The 14,500-nt window shown below is 39.0% G+C and overlaps 1 protein-coding gene across 1 annotated transcript in view; it reads left to right on the top strand.

Moving 5' to 3' along the window:
* The window catches only part of camta1a (calmodulin binding transcription activator 1a), a 411,604-nt gene that overhangs the window by 935 nt on the left and 396,169 nt on the right, over window positions 1–14,500 (top strand). The window contains exon 2 of the mRNA XM_084720554.1: window positions 5,502–5,603. Coding sequence (XP_084576680.1) covers window positions 5,502–5,603 — 102 coding nt within the window. The remainder of the gene's footprint in view (window positions 1–5,501; window positions 5,604–14,500) is intronic.

The raw sequence follows: 14,500 nt of genomic DNA, 5'->3' as shown, positions 1-14,500 counted from the left end.
GCTTGCTTTCTAGCCAGCTACTATTCCCATCGTAGCCCACATTTAAAGCACGCCACGGGGACAAACACTCAGCGTGGTTTAAGTGTCGCGGTTAACGTTTATTTCGCTCGGGATTCTTGTCAAAATGTCGAGCAATTCAAGTTGTTAACAACACGGCTAAGTTAATGACAACATGTCATTGGCATCGACTAACTTCTTCCCTTATTACACAGCTTTAAAAAGCGGCGTGCTTATGATAGTTTATCTGTCAATGCGGTTCTCTTCTGCAGCTTGTTTTGAACGCATTGTGCTAATTATTTTGGCGTCTATTTTAAGGTTTATCAGTCTAGTTTTTAGTATTTTTCCCGTCTTGTGTTGGAGAGAGGGGTCGTTCAGTTCCCCCTTGAAGCGCAAGAATTTTCTTTGCGACTCAGAAGTGATGTATTTTTAAAATAAATGAGCGAATATTATGTTTTCCAAATGCCAATTCGCCTGTATTTGGTTTGGCATCAAAACGTTGTAATGACCGCTCGACTTGAATCGCACTTGAAATGAAATGCCATCACACCAGAGGAAACAGGGAGGATGGAGAGAGTAGGATTTCAAGCAGCCTGCTGCCCATTAAAACTACTTTACACATAAGACAAATTGATGACTTTTCTCCTCATAGCTTATTTCATACGGCTCACTAACTTAAAATGAAATGCATTAGAGATTAGGTTTACTTATGTCCTGTTTAGTTGGATATTTTACTGCAAAACATATGCATAAGAGATCTCTTCTCATTCAAATGGGCTCATGGAAATTTTGGGTGAGTAATTAAATAGCGAATGTATGATAATAAGGATAAAATGGGACTCATTTTTCTAACCATGTGGCAGCTTTTTACTGTTAAGAGTATTTGAAGCAGACTGGCATAGATTACGTAGTTACTGTCTCTGTTTAACACCTTACAAGAATGACATTCCCAGATAATAAAAACATAAAGCAAAATAAATATCTATCTTATAGAATCTCATTAATAATATTTGAGCTTTTCAATCTGTGCATGTTTAATTAAATTGTCCTGTTTATAGATTTTTTTTGTTGTGATATCAGTTATGTCATACTTTTAAATGTTTAACTTAAGTTTTGTTTTCTGATGAGCTGAACTGAGCAGAATGATAGTCCATTAATACAGTATCTTCTTGCTTTTTCCTCCTAAACTTGTGTTATTTCTGTATTTATTGATTTATATTGACCCTTAGGGTGGAGCAAAAGAGTCATACTAGACTTTGAAATTGGCTGCATAATTTGAGAAAGGGAGAGAAAAAAAAGAATATTTCTACATAAATCGTTGGGTCCAGCTGTTTCTGAGCTGCTCATACCGTATTGTTGCAGGCTTGGAAATTGAACAGACCTCTGTCAGAGTTTGGTGTCAGTAACCTCAAACATGAATTCTTTTTGATGTAGAATTACTTTAATGTTTCAAATGAGTGTAAACAAATTGCCTATGTCCATGTGAGGGGGAACGATAAAAGACTGGGGATTCAGTTGTGTTTGGATGTCAGTGTGCCAACCACTAAACAGATGCCCACCAGGGGGTGCTATTGAGCTACAGAAGCCACACACTCACTATATGAGGGATCTGTCTGTGGCTATGACAAAAAATGAAGACATCTGGTTTTATGATAGTAATGACTTCACTGTGGTGGTGTATAGTCCTAATGTATTCATCTACATAGCTGTACTCAACAAATAGGCTCCAGTTGTTAATCTCAGTTGTGGCTCTCCATCGCAGGAAGCTCTCGCTGAAAACCCTGACTTGAAAGTCCCATTGCTGAGCAGGTTAAGTTATTTTCAGTTTTCCTGTGAGGCCGGTCAGTGGAAAAAGGAGGAGGAGGAGCAAGGGGAACGTAGACAGTGAGAGAGTGCTTCATACCTTCGTATAAACTCGATGTCGTCTCATGCAAACCTGGCCCTTAAAGCTTTTACATACAGCTGTCATGCTGAATCTTTACCCCTGCATCCAGTTTTTCATAGTTGTGGCTGTTAATTAATGAAGAGTGTTTTTTTTTTTCAAATGTAAGTCACTATTACAGTTTTTACATGACGTGTCCCTGGATGTCGAGTAGCCACTGCGAGAGCTGAACACTGTTTCCTTAACCTTTTGTCCTTGTGGTATGCGGCCAGTGCTGATCTCTCTTAGCTGTTTGGCAGGTCTTATGATGGCCCATAACAACTGAGGGTTACATCTTGTGTTAAACCCAAGGGCCATGACCCAGTCTCACTCAGTGGTGTAATGTTTACATCCTGGGGTATTTCTCTCCAGCCTAACTGATTGTCAGGGCCCTTGGGGGTGTTTTTTTTCTCTTCACACTCATAAAAAGCACTGTGGGTCCGTTACTTTAAGTACAAGGCCTGGAGGGCACTGAAAAGACAGGCTTGATATGTCTTACACTGAGACTACTCTGGATAAAAGTATAGCCAATGGTCTTGTGAATCTACTAGAGAAGATAGTCATACAGAATATTGCTGTACAAGAGCTAAATTTGAGAAATGAAACAAGCACTTTTGTAAACACAAGCTGCAGCATTACTAACACTTTTGTGATGCTGGGATTCACCAGAAAAGGAAACACTGTGCTAAAGTTAAATCTGGATGCTTTTAACAGCCGAAGCTGAATCTTGATACTGCCAGGGATTTTTGTAGACTTAGCACAACAGTGTAGCATATTTACATTAATTTAAAATGGACCTTTTTCATGGCAGCTATGATGATATGAAGTAGGAGGGCAGACCTATTGAATTGCTTCTTTAGAAGGGTCAGAGGTGCCGAGGGGCCGGGCATTTACATTTCCTATGTCTGACCTGTGAAGTTAGGAATTTAAATGTGTAAAACAATCCACATTTTTGTTTATTTTGTTCTCCACTTTATTAGTTTTCACAACTGGAAAAGATTATGTAAAAAAAAACGACATAAAAAATGTCTTTGTAATCCTAGATTAGAAGTAGCTTGTTGTTTTAATGAACACTTGCTTTTAACATTTTTTTCATACACGTTGACTTTCCTAAATTCCCCCTGCTTAAACAGTCTGAGGTAGAACTTTTTAAAATAAGTGTGTCTGTGCTTAACATCAGACAACCAAGGAATGGGCTAATTAGCCTGTTATTAAAATTATGGTCTTCTAACAAACGTAAATACTAATAGGGCTGCAACTAATGATTATTTAATTATCAATTAATCTAGTGGTTTGGTCCATAAAATGTCACAAAATGATGAAAAATGTTGATCACTGTTTTCCAGAGCCTGAGATGACATCCTCAAATGTCTTATTTTGTCCACAAAAGAAGCTAAAATCTGAGAATTTGGACATTTTTAAAATTAAAAAATTACTCAAAATGATTAATCATTTATCGAAATAGCTGGCAATTAATTTAATCGTTCATCAATAATTGATTAATTCATTAATTGTTGCAACTCTAAACACCCATAAACTTAGAGTGTTAGCAGGTTATGTAAAAGGGTTGGATTCAGCCCACATGCCACTTGAATATGCCGGTAGTTGGATAACCACAGGTTGATATAATTGATAACACAATAATCATGATAATTAAGGCCCCGTTCCATGTAGTGTAGATACTTTGCAGTGAGCCAACACGAACAATAGCAGCACCCTGACTTTGTTTGACCTGAGCTGAATGGTACCTTAATTACAATCACTGGTAACACCTGTGCTTACTCTACAATTTCATGTCAGATGGCTGCTGTGAAAAAGGTTTATTACATAAATGCAAAGCAAATTATGAAGGGATAATTTACTGACACATAAAACTCACACAGGTGTGTTAAGTAAACTGCTTAAATCTAATTTAAACTTTGATGGCTACAGTCAACAAAGGTTGCTTTCTAAAAAGGGAGTGAATTAGGCCTGCAGCCTCAACTGTGCAGGAGGTAATACTTCTCTTTTATTTTCGAGCGGGTGCAGTTTAAAAAGTTTCATGATGTTATCATTTCACTCAAAGTTCAGGGTGAAGCGGCAGCAAAACATCAAGTAAGCACGCAGTCAGCCATTAACTTACAAAAGTGCTTGTGCAGCAATGGTATAAATATTTCTCCGCTGTTTTGTAAAGAAGGATGAATTTAACCTCCTCGCGATGTCGGACGACTTGCTCTCCCAGTTTTGTGTTGAATCAGGCACTACATTTTTTCCCCCCTCCCTAGCCTTTTAATTGAATCAGCGAGGTGTGGATGGATGGGACCCAGGTCCGGTCTGTGGTTGCTGAGACGTATCATTCCTAATGCCTGCCTGTAATAGACCTTTACTGACTGCTTTGCACGGCCTCCGCTGATTGATTGTATTGATTCATCTAGTTTACTACTGATACAATAGGGAGTGTTATTGACCCGTATCAAACCAGAGCTACTGTGACCCTTATTACTGATACCCTTTGGTACAAAATTATTCAGTCAATAGAGAACTTCAGTGTTTTAAATGACAACAGACAAATTCATTGTGATTTATTGTCATTATTATTATTAAAGGGATAGTTTGGATTATTTGATTTGGGGTTGCATGAGATACTTATCGATAGTCGGTGTGTTATGACGGCTGGCACGCCCCCAGTTTGGAGAAGCAGAGAGGAACACCAGTATGGAAACTAAGCAATGTTCTGTTGTGGACAGCGTCAGCAGCAAAAAGGATTTTAGACACTTAAAAAAGGTCTACCTAAAAAAATTAATCTCACATTAAGTGTACACTATATTTACAATATTTTCACAGCTGTTAAACTGCTGCCCAGCTGCTGTTGTATAAGCCATGTGTTGCCCTCTCCTCACCACCCAGACTCCATGGGAAAAATCAGTAATTTTACTGTGCAGAAAATTAGAGCTGCTGGTCTACCACTGCTTCGATCTGTTAGTTTGTTTGTGTTACTCTGTGACTTTGGTGTTTTAAAATGACAGTTTGGATTCACTGAAGTCACACAACAGCAAACAAAACAACAAATTAAGCCAGCAGCAGCTCTTGTGTTCTGCGTGATAAAATTACTGATATTACCTATGGAGTTTGGTCGGTGAGGAGAGAGCAAAATGTGGCTCATATAATGGCGGTTTCCCATCAGGAAAAGCAATCTAACGGCAAAGTAAAGCAGTGAAAATCTTCTACATGTACCTTACACTAAAACTGATATTGATGTTTTAGGTGGACCTTTTTTTTTAGGTGGCAAAAATACTTTTTACTACTGACCCTGTCCACAACAGCTCCTACACCAGTGCTGCTGCTCTTTATCCATTGTGGATAAAACACTGACTATCAAGAAGTACCTCATACAACCCTATATCAAATAATCAGAACTATCCCTTTAATATTATTATCAGCACATTATTTTGACCAACAGCTCTTGTGTGTTTTAAATGTATTTCAATATATTGTCTATAGCTTCTGTTGATATTGCTTGCATGGGGAGTTTGCTCAGTTATCACAGGCTGGGAGAATGCTTCTTTTCCTCGATTTTCTCTACTTTTCTCTTTGCCTCCTGAAGGACTGAAGAAAGTTCGTAATCCGGATCGAATGTACAGATCAGCAGTGTGTTATGCTGGCCATGGTCCACCTAAGAGTATCAGTGATGACACAGAGACGAACAGTAAGAGTCAGTTATTAATACTGCATTGCTGCTCCGAGAGGCCACTAGCTGGCCAATCTATTATTCATTCATTGATTCATTTATTTACTTCTTGATTTCATCCGTCCCACCCATGCCCCCCTCCTTCTTTTATTCTCCTCCAACACAACACCTCCTCCGGCTGCTCTGTTGATTGAAGTGTCTGCTTTACGGGATCACGCTGTCAATAGCTGAAGTGTTGTCGTTAACTAAGAGTGATTGTTTCAGGTTGAGGCCAGGGGATCAGGACCTGAGCAGACCCTCAGAGAGAAAGCTTACATTTTGAGCCATCCATTATGGGCCTGTACTTGCCTTTTCTCTGCCTTTCTTCAACCTGCATTTGATGGGGGAGAGAAAAACCAACTCAAGTTAACAATGTGACTTTAAAATCTTGCAAAATTAAACTGTGCATGACAAATATATTTATGCATTGCTGAAAAAAACGGCACCCTATGATATTTTTTCCTTCAAATGGATTAATCTTTGCCTTTGCCTCCCTCTCATTACATTTGTGCTCTATGAGAACTGTAGACTAGGGGCAAAGAACAAAGACAACACAACATCATAGCTGAGGTTTTTATGACTTGTAAAAAGCAGCGTCTGTGGGAATTGCTTCAGTGCACTTACAAGTCTGTGTACAAGTGCTATTTTCTGTCACAAGCAAAACAAATCAGTCAGAAAATATAGGCCAAAGTCGTGATTTTATTTGCGGGTGATTTTCCCTTCATTCCTCTTTGGAAAATGCGTCTGAATTTTAGCCTCTGTCTTTGCCCATTGAAAAAACTGTCCTCTGTATAGCAAATTGTTTCTCAGCAGAAAGGAGGCCCTTCATTGTTAATAAATACACCAGTCTCTTCACTGCTTCGAGACTCTGTTGATCCAGACTAGAAGACTGGGTAATTAAGTGTGCTCATGTATTGTCATTTCTAAATAGAGAGTCTGAAATCACCCCCAAACCCTTGTTAAGACTCCTCACTCGATTTCTGTCACTGGGAGAGCTATGCTGCTTGCACCAAATCTTTTTGGTATTTTTTATTTTTTTTGAAAGGAGAATGTTTTGAGAGATTTAATGGCAGAGGACTGCTTGTGCACATCTATGAAACAGGGATGCAGACTGTAACAGGGACATTGTTGATAGACTTTTGCGTTACCCCCTCATGTGTGACAGCTGTGACTGACAATACGTTTTGCCAGTCTTGCTATTTTCCCTCATGTTATTGCGTGGTATTACAGTATCCTGCACCCATGTCTGACACCCTGTTTAATGCGTTCAGCCTGGAGGTTTTTCTTGCCTCACCAGGACGCTCTCTGTAGCAGAATACAGCAGCTCAAACAGGCAGGTAAACCATTGATCTGAGTAATCGTCTGAGTAATTGTGGGAGTAGTTATGACACAGAAAGAAGGGCTTTGTTTGTGTGCATGTGTAAGCAAAAGGGAGAAAGTGAAAGAGAACAAGAGCCAGAGAGAGGTAGTGAGAGAGAGAGAGAGACCTCACCTCTGCTCTCCTTGAGATGGGATTTTTATGGATGGGTGAGCTTGGTGAGGGCTGAGAACACATAAAGAGTCATTTTCAGTTTGTTGCAGGCAGTTAACCGTGTGTGCATGTTTGTTGAACTTCCAGTAATAGGCCTAGGCCTTTTTTTCAGCTGTTTGACTTTTTGACAGTCTTCCCTTATTTGCTGTATTACACTATATTATTATAACAACATGGAGTCATAGTCCATCCCCAGTATCGTCATTAAAGGGGTAGTTCGGATTATTTGATGTGGCCTTGTGTGAGGTACTTATGAATAGTCGGTGCCCCACCTACAGTAGATGTTGGTCAGGATGCATCTAGTTTGGAGAAGTGGAAACGACCATCTGCACAGAAGTATGGATGCACAATAAATATTATGGCCAATAAGTTATAGGCCGATTTTGGCATTTAACAGCTATGTTCATATGTATTTTTGAATAAATATTGGCTTTACTAATATCTGATTTGACAGATTATGTCAAAGCATTTAATTTGAATTATTTGGAAGAATCCTCTACAAGTATATTTGTGATTTTTTTTAATGTACTTTACTAGAAAAAATAAATGAACTTTTGAGGAGTCAGAACTACTCTTTGTTTTTGTTGTCATAGTGATGTCTATTAGATTTAGTTCAGTCAGAACTGTGAAAAATGAAATCATTCATCTTTGCTCACTAGATCTCAAACCTTCCTACCTGCAGGTGTGTACAGACGCTACTTCTTTATGAAATAGAAAAATCCGATTTTTCAGTTATGTTGTTGGTATCAGCCATGAGAAGCAGGTAATTATCGCTTATCAGTAACAGCTGAAAAAAATCGCACACCTACATGGAAGTAAAAAAAAATGATATCAGTTGACGTGTATGCAATGTGTTGGACATTTTCACCTATTTACCTTGCTGTCAGGCACCTCTTTTAAATGGTAAACCACTCTCCTCACTAACCAAAGTCCACTGGCAGAATCGTCTATGTTGGTCTACTGCCGCCTCAATCACTTTGTTTGGTTGTGTTATTGTGTGACTTCTGTGTTTTAAGAGGACAATTTGGGTTCACAGAAGTCACACAATGACACAAACAAATTAATGAATAGAGGCAGCAATAAACCAGCAGCTCTGGTGTTCTGTGAAGTAAAATTACAGATTTTGCCCATGGAGTTTGGTTGGTGATGAGAGAGCAATGTTTGGCTTATATTCCCATCAGAAAAAGCTGTCTGATGGCAAGGTAAAGCTGTGAAATATAGCATATTCCTAAATATAGCATACAGTGAAGTTTAGTTTTTTTTTTCAAGTGGCTAATATCCATTTTATTGCAGCAGTGTGTTGCTCAGCTTCCATGCTGATACTGTCATGGTTTTGTGTTTTTTGTTGGTTATTTCCTGTTTTATTTTGGTAGTCCTGGTCCTCCCTTGTGTGTTTTGTTTTTACTTCCTGTCTTTGTCTGTTTTCCCGCTCTTTTTGATTGTCATTAGTTTCACCTGTGTGTCCACCTGTCTCATTAGTTCTGTCTATTTAGCCCCTGTGTTTCTCTGTGTCAGTGTCAGTTTGTGGTTGTTCCCATGCCAGTCAGCTTGTATCCCCTGTGTTTCCCTTCTGTGTTATTTTTACCTGGACTGTTTTTTTGAGTTTCCCTTTTGTGGATTCTGTTTTGTTGGACTTTGGATTTTCCCTTCCTGTGTCTGTGTAAGCCTTTGTTTTGTTGTTTTATTTAATTAAACCTTTTTGAGCTGGTACCCTCCTGTTGTCTGCATTTGGGTCCTCCACCTTGTTGAATCATAACAGATACTCCTTTCTGCTTCAACAAACTGGGGGCTGCCATCTACTGTAGGTAATGCACTGACTATCGATAAGTACCCTTTAAAACCCCACATCAAACTAAACTGTCCCTTTAAGGGGATGTAAACACACGCACATGTTGAATATTGTGTGGTTGTATAATAAATTATGTCCAGTGTGATTTAGTATCATTCAAATCTCTCACTGCCATTCAGTCTTTTTTTAACCTTTCCCACTGGGAGGAAAAATTATACCTTTTGCATCTTTTACAACAGCTGTTGTATGTATGTGCGTTAAACTCATCCTAGACACTATAACTAGAAGCCATATAATGTTCTCTTTGTTGTAGTTTTGTTGTAACATAGCAACACCACACTGAAGTTCAGTAAGACTTTTCTTTGCTTGTGGGCGGTGAGTAATTTCACTGTATGTAAGAGTGTTATCGAACAGGCTATAGGCCAAATGATAAAGATAATTGGTTTCCCAGTCCTACACTAACACATGGCTATTTTAAGTCTGCGTTCCCCTCTCCATGTCCCCATCAGGAGCCATCAGGCTGTGGGGAGACCAGCCCCTGGACTATCGTTCTTATTACTGCCAGGGAAATTTGACACTGCTTATATTGGCCTGTGTTGTAGTAAAGCTCAGCTCGGGTCGGGATCTCCCACAAGCATAGACTTTGGTCGAATCACATGCTCTGTACACTGGTGGCCTAATACAACCATTCTGTGTAGATACAATTAGAGCTTCAATAATTAGTCAATGACTTGATTAATAGATTGAAAGAAAAGTTGTTGTACAGCTGTATTTTGATGATTCATTAAATGTTTCGCTTATTTTATTTGGCAAAAATGTAGAACATTTGCTGGTTTCTGCTTCTTCAATGTAATGATTTGCTGCTTTTCTTTGTTGGTTATGATAGTCAGTGAAGATGTCACTTTGGGCTCTGGAAAATTGTAATGAGCATTTTTCCATATTTTTTTGGCATTTCATAGACTAATTGACTAATAATTAACTGTGAAAATAACTGACAGATTAAATGGTAATGAAAATATTAATTAGTTGGAGCCCTAGATACAAAAATATCAATCAATGATTAAAAATCAGTGCTATAGATATTCAAGGCCTGAGCATCTTAAATAGTATTTTGCAAAGTTTTGTGATGTTTAAAGTATCTTGAAATTAGTGATTTTAGATGATCACATTAAAGAGAAGTATGTAACATCTTTCACAGAGCAACAGGAGACTTAATTTTTGTTTTGTTTATATTTAAATCTACGTAATGTTGATTACATTTTAGAGTTTAATACATCTTGTTGCTTTCAATGTTAAAGCCACTGGAAGCCCAAATTCACAGTAGCCCTCTAATTATGTAATTTAGGGTCTCATGTACATAATAGTAAGCCTCTAAGAAGTATTTGAAATGAGCTTTAATCCAAAGTTGAAATATTGTCATATAAGTTTTTTTGCACTTCACTGATACATGTTGTACTCAGACATTTATTATGAAAATTATGTAATTAATTCTGCATATCAATAGTAAAAAAAAAAAAAAAAAAATCCACATCAGTCGCCCCTCTCAAGCAGGTGCAACAAAATCTCTAATCTGCCTCCTTGAGTCTGAGCCAACTCAACAATGGGGAACTGAAGCCTTTACATTGCTCCAGACCCCTTTGACAAAAGCAATAATTTTACCTTAAAGAACAGAGGAGCTGCTGGTCTACCACTGCCTCGATTCGAAGCAAATAACATTAGTTTGGAGCCAAACTAATGTGTTTAAACACCAAAGCCAGGCAATAAGACAAACAAAGCAGCAGCAGTTGTCCAGCAACTGCGGTTTTCTGCAAGGTAAAATTACTGTTTGTGTTAAAGGAGTTAAAGGAATGGTGGCTTCAGTTTCCCATTAGAAAAGGCTGATTGCAAAATAAAGTAGTGAAAATAGTCTAAAAATAGTGTGCACTTAAACTGATGGTGATTTTTTTTTTCTTGCAGTACATAGCCTAACCTTATGTGCCAGTCCCTACACAGCCATGAGAAATGACTGAACTAGTTTAAGGCTTTCTAATAGTTATAAATGTTTATTTTCACTTTTTGTGGTTGCTTAATGAGACACTCAACTTGGATATCGTATATGCATTTTTACTATTTCGAGCCAAATTCCCAGAGGCTTTAAATCAGTCTGGAAGTCACAACATTTGGCTGCCAATGATTAGTGATGTTAGCAAGAATGTGGGAGCTTAGCTGAATCATAGGAAAGTGTCCTAATCTGAAGGCTACAGGGGCAATATCACATTACTGTAAATACCACTGCATAGTCTCCTGCTGGTTAAACCCCCTCTTCACCTTTACTCCTTTTCTTTGACGCCTTTCAACCAGATTGATCGCTTTTAATCGACAGCATGTAATCAGTTGACCACTGTACCTTGGCCTCACATTTGACCTTATTCTTTCTTTTGTCTAGACTTTTTTTGTCATCTGCCAACGTCTTGTAACTGCTTTCACCATGTTAACCTGCCACTGCACCTTTGCCTTTGGTCTGAACTCTGTCACTGGACCGGTTTGACATCTTTCTTCCTATAGATCTGGCCATTATTCTTACTGCATGTCACAACCCACACACTCAAGTTGAGCATTGTTTAAATTTAGATACTTTGTCGTCATGCTCATGCATTTCACTGCCTATATTCTCACATCCATTTTAAGGAAACTGCATGCTGTAGAAACTGCTTTTTCCAAATCCCCTGTTAGAGATGCAAGTACAATGATTTAAATAATAAGTGATGTTATACTGTTTCTGTTCCTTTCATTGCATAAGTATGTGAGTGTTATTCTGCCCATATAATACAGGGATTAAGTGATCAAAATGTCGGTTGCTTCTTCAAAAGTAAGCTTTTGGAACAAACGCCATTGTTAGTTGCAGGGGGTGTAACAGATGAGGGTGAATCACCAGGTGAAACAATGCAGCTTATTTTATCTTTAAAAGACACAATGTTGGCAAAGAAACTGAGTTCCCTTCACTTAAAATGTAATTGTCACCATGTTGGGAAATAGGCAAAACGGGCAATTACTTCATGATGTAAAAGTGATGGATTTATGGCCGCCATTAGTGTAGAATTTTGAAAGGTTTGCTATTTAAAGGGATAGTTTGGATTATTTATTTGGGGTTGTATGAGGTTTGGCACACCCCCAGTTAGGAGAGACAGAGGAGGGCACCGGCACCAAACTACGCAATGTAATGGTCACCACGCTGTCAGATGGCTTTTTTTTTTTTAAATGGAAACCACCGTTATATATAAGCGAACTCTCTTCAAACCAACCAGACATCATTGGTGAAATAAGTAATTTTGCCTTGCAGAACACGGGAGTTGCTGGTCTACTGCTGGTTTGATTGGTTAGTTAGTTTGTTTTGTTGGATTCACAGAAGTCACCCAATAGCACAAACAAACTAACAGGTGGATTTCATCCATGGAGTTTGGTTGGTTTGGAGAGTGTGATATTTGACTTATATAATGCCGCTTCCTGGCGGTAAAAGCTTTCTGATGGTGAGGTTAAGCAGTGAAAATATTCTAAAGACTTAATCTGATATTGACTTCATTTGTGTATATGATTTTTAGGTGGCTAAAATACATTTTGTTACCGACCCTGTCAACAGCTGTACATTACTTAGTTTCGATGATGCTACCCTCTCTACTTCTCCAAACTGGAAGTGTGCCAACTAGCATGTACTGTAGGTGAAAGTCCCTTATACAACCCCATAGTCTGACCTATCCCTTTAATTCTTACAGTTATTTTTATCTGTATCATTTACTACCATTGATGACTTGTTGCTTGGCTTCAGTTTATGTGCAGCAGATGAAGGAGAGTGTTTTTTGTTTCTGGTGGCTTGAAATTTCTCACCCCAGCTGATGAAATATGTCTGAGCTAAGCTCATTTGGCTAACCGTGCTAATTTTGGAGCTAAACTCTTAGGGGCATTTTTGGTCCAGCCCAGTGGATGGCTGTCATCCAACCTAACGATAACGGACATTGCCATAGGCCTAATTCAGTTTCACAGCACTTCTTACTGGACAGAGATGAGAGCCAAATGTTTATCCACAGGACTGTTTGTTCTTCTGTGAATCACCTCCCTCATGTCTCAGGTAAAGCTACAGAAAAGCAGATACTGTTACACCACTCCTCACATCCTTAAGCCATATTAGCCACTGAACTGTTGTGGAAAATGCTTGCATTCAAACTGTTACTTTGGATATGCACCGCCAGCAGCGATTTGTTGAATGATCTATAGCCAAAACATTAGCTTGCAATTTCTCCACAATGTGGGCACAGATTAAAAAGAAAAACTGTCACTCCCAGAGCGCTCTGAGACAGAGACGGAAGAGAGAGGGTTTTGCGTTCAGGGCTCGGATATTGATTAAAGATTTGTTTTTGTCAGCCTTTCCAGTCTCATGACCCTCGCTCTCGTCTCTAGGGTGGGGCTGGAGCAAGCTAGCATGACAGATACCCTTAAATTCAGCCCAAGTGTTTGCTTAGCAGCCAGGATCAGTGATAATCCAAACATCAGCACACAGAAATATATATCTTTATACCCGTTCGACAGAGGGTGATGTGAATTATGGCGGGGCATGCACAGGCTCCCTCTGAATGGCCGGTGATGGCAACATGAAAGCAGCAGACCTGTAGCCTCTGTGCTGAACAGAGCTCCTCTCCCTGTTTAGCCTTTTGTATGTGAGCTCGCTCATCAAGACCCACAATGTAATTGGCTCCAGCGTGCCAGCTCAGCTCAGCACATCCTCTCATGTAACAAGCTCTGGTATCAGCCTGTCTTGCACTTTAGTGTTTTACAACCAAATAGTAGTTTTCTGTGTATCCCTTTTCTTGGCTAATGTACAAGCAGTCATTAAGCCTGCTGTTTAGACTCCAAAATAAATATTAAACTTTACAGGGGAATCCATGAGAAATGCAAAGAAGTGCAGTTCCTCTCAGGCTTTGATGAGCTTCTGGTTGAGAAAAAAAAAGCTACATTTACATTTTCAAAGCCAAGTTTTTGTGGGTAATTTGTTGTTTATGCACTGATCAAATCAGACAATTTGATTAGGAAGAGCTTGTCTATATTCTGTAAACCTATTCCAAATCTGGCATCCAAGCTATTCACCTGTCGGTTGTTTTCAGCTACAAGTATATGTGGATTTTCATTCCACAGTGGACAAATCCGTAATTAGTAAGAAATACTTTATTGGAAACGCTCACAGTCCCTCCTTCACATCTGTGGAAACGCCTGGGTGGAAGGAACAGTAGACGTGGAGCATCTGAAATATTATTAGTGGAGATAAATAGCAGCTGAAAGAAAGAAACCATTTAGAGTTATGAGAGTGTAACGCCGTAGAAAAGAAACCTCAGCACTCGACAACAGTTACGATGAGTTCACCTTTGTGCGCTTTGAGAGCCTCGTAAGATACACTCTTGTGTAAAAACAAGGCCCCTCTGAAGTTAGACAAGGACTCCCAGATTAGAGACGGCCGACACCGAACAGCTAAAAAATAAGAGCCACATCTAAAACACATGGTTTATTTAAGAGCACAAAGCACAGTGCGCT

The sequence above is a fragment of the Lutjanus erythropterus genome, chromosome 6 (genome assembly GCF_056507025.1).
Source record: "Lutjanus erythropterus isolate fLutEry1 chromosome 6, fLutEry1.hap2, whole genome shotgun sequence".
NCBI classification, from domain to species: Eukaryota; Metazoa; Chordata; class Actinopteri; order Lutjaniformes; family Lutjanidae; genus Lutjanus; species Lutjanus erythropterus.
The sequence above is the reverse complement of the archived record's forward strand: the minus strand, read 5'-3'. Positions and strand labels throughout refer to the sequence as shown.